This window comes from Acyrthosiphon pisum, chromosome A1 (genome assembly GCF_005508785.2).
Source record: "Acyrthosiphon pisum isolate AL4f chromosome A1, pea_aphid_22Mar2018_4r6ur, whole genome shotgun sequence".
In the NCBI taxonomy this organism is placed as follows: domain Eukaryota; kingdom Metazoa; phylum Arthropoda; class Insecta; order Hemiptera; family Aphididae; genus Acyrthosiphon; species Acyrthosiphon pisum.
The window spans coordinates 81512095-81522853 of record NC_042494.1 but is presented as its reverse complement, the minus strand read 5'-3'; the positions used below and the strand labels follow the sequence as shown (position 1 = coordinate 81522853).

General features: G+C 25.8%; 2 protein-coding genes across 3 annotated transcripts in view; one reads left to right on the top strand and one right to left on the bottom strand.

Moving 5' to 3' along the window:
- Window positions 1-10759, bottom strand: part of LOC100163979 (CRAL/TRIO domain-containing protein-like) — a 35421-nt gene that overhangs the window by 20951 nt on the left and 3711 nt on the right. Inside the window, exon 1 of one of the 2 annotated variants that reach the window (XM_029486068.1) lies at window positions 9882-9976. The exons of the other annotated variant lie outside the window; for it this stretch is intronic. The gene's annotated coding sequence lies outside the window, so the exon portion shown is untranslated. Of the gene's footprint in view, window positions 1-9881; window positions 9977-10759 lie in introns of those variants that run through there. 2 annotated transcript variants of the gene reach the window in all.
- Window positions 2556-10715, top strand: LOC100570633 (dnaJ homolog subfamily B member 4). Its single transcript, XM_003247248.4, has 6 exons — window positions 2556-2697; window positions 2865-3086; window positions 3565-3691; window positions 5945-6083; window positions 8764-8926; window positions 10414-10715. The coding sequence occupies exons 1-6, from the start codon at window positions 2630-2632 to the stop codon at window positions 10586-10588; spliced, it is 894 nt and encodes a 297-aa protein (XP_003247296.1). The 5' UTR covers window positions 2556-2629; the 3' UTR covers window positions 10589-10715.

Sequence of the window (10759 nt, the reverse complement as noted above, 5' to 3'; positions counted from 1 at the left end):
CATCTAAACTTTAATACTTATAACTCATTAACTACTCGTCCTAAATTCGATTTTTATGAATCAAAATACTTAGAAAAATATTCTGCTTTGGAATATGAAATTAAAACTCTATGTTGTCATTCAAAAAAGTAAAAAACTTAAAAATTATAAGGATAAAAAATATTTTAAAACATATTATTTTAACAACTTGAAACCATGTAAAAAAAATCTTTTCAAAAACATTTATACTTTTTGAAACAATGGGTGTTTCATGATAGAAGAACCATCCTGTATAAACATAATATATATAAATACAAAAACGTGATATCAAAATATCAAACAACTCAATCCAAGTCAAATACGTTGTACTACTATATTATATAGTTAGGTAGGTACATAATAATAATAATGATAATATAAAATAACAATAACATTATAGTACTATACCATAGAAGATAAAACCTTTCAAAATAGAAACGAAGTAAAACAAATCATATTTGATTTTGATTAATAACGCATAAAAGTACACATTATAGTTGATAAGGCTATATTTTATGAGATTGAGATAGATAAGTTTATTGTGAAATTAAATGTGTAATATGGCTTGATGTTAAAATAATATGAACACTATCAAATATTAAGCAACTTTGAAAATACCCACTTTAACTTTTATATAATTTTATAAAGTAGATACGTCGTCTAAGTAATAGGATTATAAGTTATTTTAATCAATTTAAAATTACTACAACTATAGGTACCAGTGTACCACTTTATATCATGTATATGGCTTTCAATATCCATGGTGCATGAAAAATTTTGAAAATTGTCAATACACCTATCTACTGATGGCCGATGGGGTAAAAACAATATCTTCATCGCTGATTCAAAAATTACCAATATTTTATAATTTATAATTTGTTAACAGTTATTTTTTTAGAAATCAAACACATCAAAAATCTATCATATTATATTGTGAGTAAATAGGTTATGCGTTTGTTGACACTTAATGTATCTATCGATGGATCATGGGTGTATACAATCAAATTTCCATTCATATTTTTATATCGTCAATACTACCTATAGTTCTTAAACTAATTATAGGTACAGTTAATATTTAAGGACAATTAATATCTATAAGAACATTTTTATAAAATTAATAATAGTTTTATTAACTACCTATATGTATAAGGTAAAAAATGTAATTATAGATGGAAACATGAATAAGTTGTTTACATAATATGTATTCTTTAGAAATCTTAAAAATTATAAACTTGACAAACTGACCACGTCTTGGAGCTAACGATAATAAACTTTCAATAAGAATTTATTATAAAAGAGTATTTTTGTAAAAAAAGTTACTTTATGTAGTAATTACTAATTAGTTTCCAGTGTGCTTGCAACATTTTTTCTTGCTAATAAGTGTTTTTTCTTCCGAAAAATATTATGATAAGTTTAATTTTATTTTTAGTAAAAATACTACCTATACCTATGTAGTTGTAACCTTCCAATCAATTGTTCAACAGACAAATGAATGTATCATCTGAAGCAACTAACTGAAGCCCATAGATAATCCACAACCCCTATAATATAGGGCCTATATCATACAACCTCTCAACGAAATTGCCGTCCACTACATTATTCCGACAATACCTATAACGGTGGTGTTATAATACTCCAATTTCATTACATGCAATGAAAAATTCTACTTATTAACTAACGGAGCAATAATTATTTCTCCCATACATGGTTACATCTAAAAATACTTCCGTGCAAAAATTTTATTAAAAAAATTGTATAGTTATTATCACTATCAAGGTGTGGCAAGTGCAGGATCTTATAGGAATAAATATAGTAATATTAATAATATATATAAATAAACTAAAATATTTTTTGAAAAACCGGCCAAGTGTGAGTCAGACTCGCCCACGAAGGGTTCCGTACCATTAGCAGCTATATATGCACAGATTATATTATATATTCTGACGGATTTTCAGTATTTGTTGTTATAGCGGTAACAGAAATACATCATCCGTGAAAATTTCAACTGTCTAACTTTCACGGTTCATGAAATACAGCCTGGTGACAGACGGATGGACAGCGGAGCCTTAGTAATAGGGTCCCGTTTTACCGTACAGAGACATGAAAAGAACATAAACAAATGAGTATAAATGATAAACTCCACCACCCACGGGTACATGGTAAAACCCTCTACGGTGTATAATAGTGGTATAATCTGAGGCAACGTTTTTAACAGTTAAATTTTTTCATACATAGGCAATCGCACTCTTATTTTCATATACACAATCTTATACTTTTCTTATATTAAATATTAATAAATAATAATTAAGGATGAACATATTAATCATCTGTATAAAATATTCAGTATTACCAATAAATTAATACATTGCAAGGATAATTAATAAGTCTAGATTTAATATTAGTTGGTTCAATTTTTTTTAGATATTTACCTAATATTGTTATAAGTGTATACAATTGAAGTTCTAGTATAAATGCATATACAATATACATATTTATATTATTATAATATATACTTAGATACCATATTATATCAATAACAAACATTTTAATTTATTATATTTTCAAATAAAAAAATAACTTTTTTGTAGAAAGTAACACGTCATCACTCATCATGGATATTGATTACTATGAAGTATTAGGCTTAAAAAGAACCGCTTCGGATTTTGATATACTAAACGCGTATGTATCTTACCGATCTAATAACTGTAATTTACGTTAACTAATTTACATTTATAAAATAATACAATAATTTAAATGGATTAACTCTATATTCACAACTAATAGTGATATTATTTTTTTTTTTTTATGTTATAATTATTCCAATTTATTGGCTTATATATGTATAGATTTCGGAAAATTGTACATAAATTTGGTATGGAAAAATTGAACAAAGATGAATCTAATTGTAGGCTTATTGCATTTGAAGCCTATGACGTCCTTAGTAATCCTTTTTGGCGTGCAATCCATGATCAATTTGGGATTGGGCCAATGAAATTAGGCGTATATGTTGATAAAAAAAAAGATATCAGACGGTATTTGTATCATGGTGATATTTTTTCAACGTACAAGTAATAAAAATAAATATGCTAAATTTATAATAACTTTTTTGGTGATTGATCTGAACTGTTAAGAATCTAAGTCAATTTTATATTTGTATTCAATAAACGTATTATAAATAAATAATAACATCAACACTTACATTAAAATAAGTAAAGTATTTAGATCTAAAGCATATTTTATATAAATTAAAATCTTAATGGGCACCTATATAATGATACATTTTTATTCAAAGTTCAATCAAAGGGAAGTTTTCAATAATCTATACAAATAATTGTTATAATATTTAAAATAATATATACCAAACCATCGTTCCATGTTCAAAAATAATAAAATCTATTTATGAATCTATATTTTAGTGACAAGTCATCGGTTTGTTGTAGTTTTTATCATATTTAGGAAGCATTAATTTTCATGTTTCTATATTATGTAGGTACCTACTTTTATATTACATATTATAGTAAATATTACTTAATTTTATGGTTTAAGGTCAGTTTATGGATCCACGAATCCGTATACTCATATAATAGCCATGTTATCAAAGAAGAAGGCAACTATAAATGTTGGCATTAAACTAAACGTTATAAAGATTCCAATTAATTTAACATTAAACGAAGTAAGAGTAATAAAATTGTATTAAGTAGATTTTGCGTCATTTTTAAATTGCCTGATTGTGTTTTACACTTGTACAAATTCCAAACAAATTAATTTAAAAAAAATTATACATATATAATTCTGTACGGGCCTGAATTTATAATATGATATGTAGGTATTACATTTCAATATGAAAATACTAGGTATATGACTCAGGGGCCAAGGTTCGAGACTACCAAGATTATCCTATATTTAGAATTTGGATATATCAAATTTTAATTGGTATAAGATACAGTAGAAACCGTTTATAATGACACCGGTTGTAGTGACATATTGGATGTAATGACCTTAGATTAAAGGTCCCTGCAAAACTCCTATATTGTATGTACTAATTTGTATCGGTTTTTATGACGTCTATATAATGACTATACGGATGTTATGACGGTTATTTTTGGTTATATTGGAAAAATATTTTATCTATAATGACTTTACTTTATTGAAGGTACAATATTATTATAACCGATAATACCGACAATTTCATCTTTGTTTTGTCGTCAGTTTTATTTTATTTTATTTTATCATCAGGGTACGGGTAATCGTCGTGAGATTAAATATGTTTTGTGTTCTTGTATTAAATATTTTGAAATTGTAAAATGTGCAAACGAAAGCAATCCACAATTGAAGAAAAAGCAAATGTCATGTTTCGTTTAAAAAAAGGTGAAAAAAATTCCCACATACCTATAGAATTTGGGGTGAGTCACTCTATACCAGGGGTCACCAATTAATATTTTTGGAAGGCCACATTAGAAATTTGAAAATTGTTCGCGGGCCATTAAAATTCTAAGTACATATTTTCTACATATAATAGGACAAAAGGTATTATTTCAAAATTGGATTTAATGAGAACATAATTTTTTTATTTATTATTTGTTATTGTTTTTAAACATTAAGAACATAATTAATATAACAAACATTTGAAAAATTTAAAATAAAAATGTATTATAAATACAATAAAATAGAAATTTTTTTAGTGAGGAAAATGACAAATCTTGCTCTCAACTAACTGTTTAAAATTGGGGGTCTGGTTAGTATACATGCTATCTTCATAATAATTTCAAGATGTTTGTTGGTTAGCCGGGATCTGAATTTGTTTTTAATAAAATTCATTTTTGAAAAGTGTAATTCATAAACATACGTGGAACCAAACATCGTAAACATTTTCAGTAGTAATAATTTTAACGTAGGGTATTTTTCGGACACATATTTTAACCAAAATTCATCGTAATTACTTTCAGTATTTGCATAATTTTCATCATACAAATTGTTTAGGACATCATCCGTTTGAATTCAATGATTTCCATTTGAATAGTTGTTTTATCACGTCGTAATAATATGTGTTTTTATTTTTTATCTGCGGGCCGGATAAAATTTGTTTGCGGACCGTATGCGGCTTGCGGGCCGCCATTTGGTGACCCATGCTCTATACGATTTCTAATATATGGAAAGCTTGAGACAAAATCGAACAAGAATTTCAAAATGAAATAAAAGGTTTTTTTTAAAATAATAATTGAATTGATTAATTTAAATAATATGTACATAATTAAATGTTTTTAACTTTACTTATTTTCTATATTATACATTACATAAATAAATAATAATAATAATATGTATTGAAGTTACAATTTGATTTTAGTCATTTTGGTTATAATGACAACCGATTATTATGACCTATTTTCTTTGGTCCCTTGAACGTCATTACGATTTCTACTGTATTTCTAACAATATTATGTATTTATTATTGTATATCTTGTATGTTAGCAAATTAATATCGTTTCATATTTTTTTTATAATATTATAATATTTTGCAATATTCAACTTTATCAAGTTTAGAATAAGATATTTCACTGAACATTATTTTTACAGGCACATATTTTTATAATTTGATGAACTTAATAGTTTAAAATAATGAGTTATAATTATTTCTATTATTTTCAAAATACAGTCGAGTCTAGAGATAACTTCGGTCTACAGATATTTCAAACTTAAGGGGAATAGTAATAAATAACATAACTTAAAAACATTTCAATGGCAAGAAAAAAATTCGACTTATCGAGTTTTTGAGCAATCAAATTATCGAGGCTCGTCTGTTTACATAAATAAATAATATATGTGCCTATTATATAACACACTAAACCACCCGATAGTGTGCAAATATTAAAGTTTTAGTCTTGTTAATTGAGATAATTTTAATAATACTGTGCAATTTATTTGGTAGATATTTTATGGAGCATCGAAAAAAATTAATATCCCCGAAAGTGATGGAAGAACACAGTGTATTACTAATTTAAAAATATCTAAAGGCTTACCGGTTAACAGTGAAATTATTCACAATTTAACTGATGGAAGAACCGTAAGTAAGTTGATTATGTAATACTTTAATTTCTGTAATTTTATTTTAAAACTTAGTCATAATAAACTAATACAACTATAATATATAAAACATAAATTATTTTATATTGTTGTATATCACTATCAATATGATCCTATTATATTATCATTGAATTCAAATTTAACACCGTCCATTACAGTGACTCACTTATAACCTACTGTACAGCAGCGCAACACTCACTCGCGGGTTGTTTAGTTGGTCTAGTTTCACTTTCCTACCAGAAAAGATACTGAAGTAGAAAATCGAAGCATTTTTACTCCCCCAAAAGGAGTTGTCAGACACAATAAAAAAAATTGAAAAATACACATCATTATAAAATGTATAGGACATTCATCGCTCCACTCAGAGTCTAATTATCTAAATACAAGTAACTTCGAAAAAATGTAACGTAGATACAAGTTACAAATGTAACTCAACTGTGTATTTCGGTATCTACCTCAATTATCTATAATGATCTGCAATCCTCTAAATTGCCTATCTAAAAAAAGGATTTTCGCAATTTGAGACGCACTCCTTTTTAATGGTTATTGACTATTGTAATTTGTAGGTATTTGGAACATTCACTAATGGTAATTTCGATAGGCCGCGGTACCTACATATTTTCAGGTTTCATTTTTACCATATGACATTTAAATAACGAATCCAATATCCAATAAATAAACACATAACTAGCGGCTAATTATTTTAAAACAATAAATCTTTTATAAGATAATATTTTTCAATATGATGTGTTGTATAAATGTTGAACCAGGGGCGTATTTATGGGGGGGGGGGCTGAATGGGCTGCAGCCCCCCCGAAATTTTAAGAAAATCTAAAAAATAAAAATGAAAGTCAATGCAAAATTATTAAATTCCATTTTATAGATTTTAAATTCGTATTATTTTGTTGGAACTGACTTAACTAGAACTAACGGTATGTTAAACTGCATATGTAATTTTAATTTTATTGTAGCAGTTAATATTTCAAGTAAGTTATTAGGATATACATATAATTTGTCACAATACTTACAAAAGTCAAATTTAGATCTAGCTACAGCTCTTAAACAAATAGAAACCATAACATTAAAATTTCAAAAAATGAGAGAAAATTGTTCAGCTGTATTTGGTGATATTTACTAAGAAGCAAAAGCAATTGCAACATTATTATATGTCGAGGAAAAAAACCTCGAATATGTGTTAATCAAAGAAATCGATCAAATATTCCACATTGTTCCACTGAAGAATACTATATGAGAACTATTTTTATCCCCCACTTAGATACAGTTGAGGCTGAGTATGATTTATGAATATCTAAATGGACATCAGTAGAACCATCATCAAGACCTTCCACCTCCACAGACGCTTTAATTTCTTGTGATAAAACTCTATATCCCAATCTCTACCAACTGCTGAAAATACTTGCCATACTTCCCGTGTCAACTGCATCAGCTGAACGCAGTTTTTCAACAAGATTAAAAACATATTTGAGAAACTCAACTTCAGAGAATCGTCTTGTTGGTTTAGCATTACTAAATATTCATAGAAATATTTGTACAACGGACGATATGGTTCTAGACAAGTTTGCCAATAGTGGACGAGCTAGACAATTAAAACTTGTTATATAGTACCTACCTAATACCTACATTGTATTTGTATACATTGTATTTTAAATCATTAAATATTATTTTTTTGTTTTACTGTATTACTATGTTTATAAATGTTCATCAGCCCCTCCCGAAATAAAGTTCTGGATACGCGCCTGTGTTGAACTATGGTGAAAACATTATCGTGGTAGGTATGTTGTTGCCCGTTGATAAGTTTAGAAAAAAGTATAACAATTTAGTCTACTCTCTAAGAAGATGTTAAACCCTATCTCCTTCAAAAGCACGTTTTTAAATCAAGGTTAAGAATTATATTGTAAATATTATATAGGTACATATAAAAATAAATTTTGCCTATTAACTAAGATTTAAATATGATTTTAAAATAAAAGAATAAAACGACGATGATTTTACGTGGATATCATTAATTAGTAAAATGATCAAATCATTTTTTAAGGTAGGTAGGTACCTATATATACATTTATGAGGATGGAGTAGGTACTTACTTAATGTTTTTTATAAGCAGTTTTTATTACTCATTACTCATTACAACTACCTATTTTACATTTAATTTATTTATTCAAACGAAATAAAATGCACAAGACGAATGTAATATTATTGAAATGATAATACTATAACTATAATAATGATAACTATTCATATACCTACCTCTCTACTTTTATTTTAACAAATACATCATAGTAATATTATATTACCTAATATTGTTATTTTGGATAAATCAATAATAATTGTATGTCGCATTGAACATTATAATATAGTAACTAAGGTATGTTTCTAAACATTTTCCCACGACAGAAAATAAGTTTAAAAAATAATAATTGAAGGATAAAATTCAATGACAAATATAATATGTATAAATAAAAACAATATTAAATCTGTACACACTTTTATTAGTTATTAGTAGTTTGTAGGTATAACTTATAACACATTCCTCAAAAGTCAAAAAACATAGTTTTCCTATAATTTTATAAATTTATTGTATAATATAATATAATATAATATAATAATTATCATCTTGATATTATGAATTACGATTTTCGACAGTTTTTATCACCAATGATTTGCCACATAAATATTTTGTAAGAAGTGGACAAGATTTGATAAGCACTTATACTGTGAATATCGAAGAAATGCTGTATGGTGTTCAGTTTATAGTACACACATTAGATAACAAACAACTAAGAGTGAATATAACACAAGTAATAACGTACGTACCTATGTGTCATTATCTAAAAAAATGTTTTTTTTTCTAGACTCGATTTAATTAAATTACTGTTGTACATTATTACAAAATAAATAATCTTAATTTATTTTCTATGTGGAGCGTAATTTATTTAAATATACAGCATATACTTAAGAAAAATAACTTTAGTTCGTTAAAAATATTTGGGAAGTAGGTGATCTAATTTATTACCCATATTTTTTTAGTATTTACTATAATATTTTTGATGCTATAAATTATTTTATTACCAATAATATTTCTTAACGTGGGCTCTAATTGGATCAAAACAAAAAATAATAATAATAATAGTAAAATAATTCCATAACATCATTATTGTCATTACTTTTAATTCATAATATCAAACTGTTTTAATAAATCAGAGAACAAAAATAATTATTTAATTTATCTTTAAATTATTATCCTCAATGATTCCAAATAAAATAAATAGTTAAATAGGTATATTAAAATAAACATAGTTTATTTCCTAATAATTTAAATCAAAATACAAATTATTAAATTATTATTCATGCGGATAATATTTACAACCTCTATAGTTAGGTAAACTATAATGAATAATTATGAACATAATTGAAAAAAAAACAATTACTTATAGATCCAAAATTTTAGATTTAGAGCAGTTTGGTAAATATTGAAAAACGGACTCATTATTCCATTAAGTTTCATCAAACGTTGTTGAAAAATATTTAAGACATTAAAAATCTATGTAAATACTTGTTATTATAGGTATAGTAAAACTTTAAGAAAAATAAAAAAATAAATAAAGAAACTAAATAAATATTAGGAGTTAAAAATATGTAGAACTTTTAGAAGTACAATTCATAAATTATTATGAGTTAAACAAATAATTATAATATTGTAAAAATATATAGAAACCCGTGCCCTATAGCCTATACTAATATTATAATATTGAAATACTCACGTACGAACGATAGAATTTGTTCTCGACAATTACTAAAATGAAATTCAAGTTAACTAACTTATTTAAAAAATGTTAATGACAGACCCGTGAGTTGGCATACAATTTTTTTTTTTTTGATAATAATTATAGTTTGTAAAATCATGTTTTAATATATAACAAATATTTACCAATCTGTTTTTATTGTACACAAGTTGTGACGAAGGACGAACTGACGTTGTATACTACGTGCAATAGAATTTATGGAATGAAAACTTATACATGACACCTAAATACCTAATATTGTTAGATTTTGATTATATAATGTATTAATCATCATAGAAATTACTATTTATTACGATTATTCATTTTTTTCTTTTTATTAACAATAATTATATTTCGGTTACAATGGTTACCTATACCTACATAGGTAGCTGTTACTTATTATAGCTATACAGTTATAGCATCAAATTTCAATAAGCTTTGTTTATAATACCATAATATTAGGCATGTATATAAGACAAAAAACTGATATTATCGTTATACTTATTGGTAGGCCATCATATCAAAAGATAATACGAGGTGAAGGAATGCCAGCTTACGGAGAAAATTGCAATGAAAAGAGAGGTGACATTATACTGAAATTTAAAATTCAGATTCCATACGATCTCACATTAATACAAAAAATGATTTGCAAGACCCCGTCGGAAATTGAAGATTTTCAAAATTAACAAGAATGAATTAATGTCTGTGGAAAAAATATAATCATTATTACATTTATGAAATATCTCCAATTTTCATAACAAAAAATTCCTATTAGTTTTCAAAATAAGTACTAGAAGAATAAAATGTAAGACTTTAATCAGTATACCTATATTTATATATTTTAATTGATTTAGTTA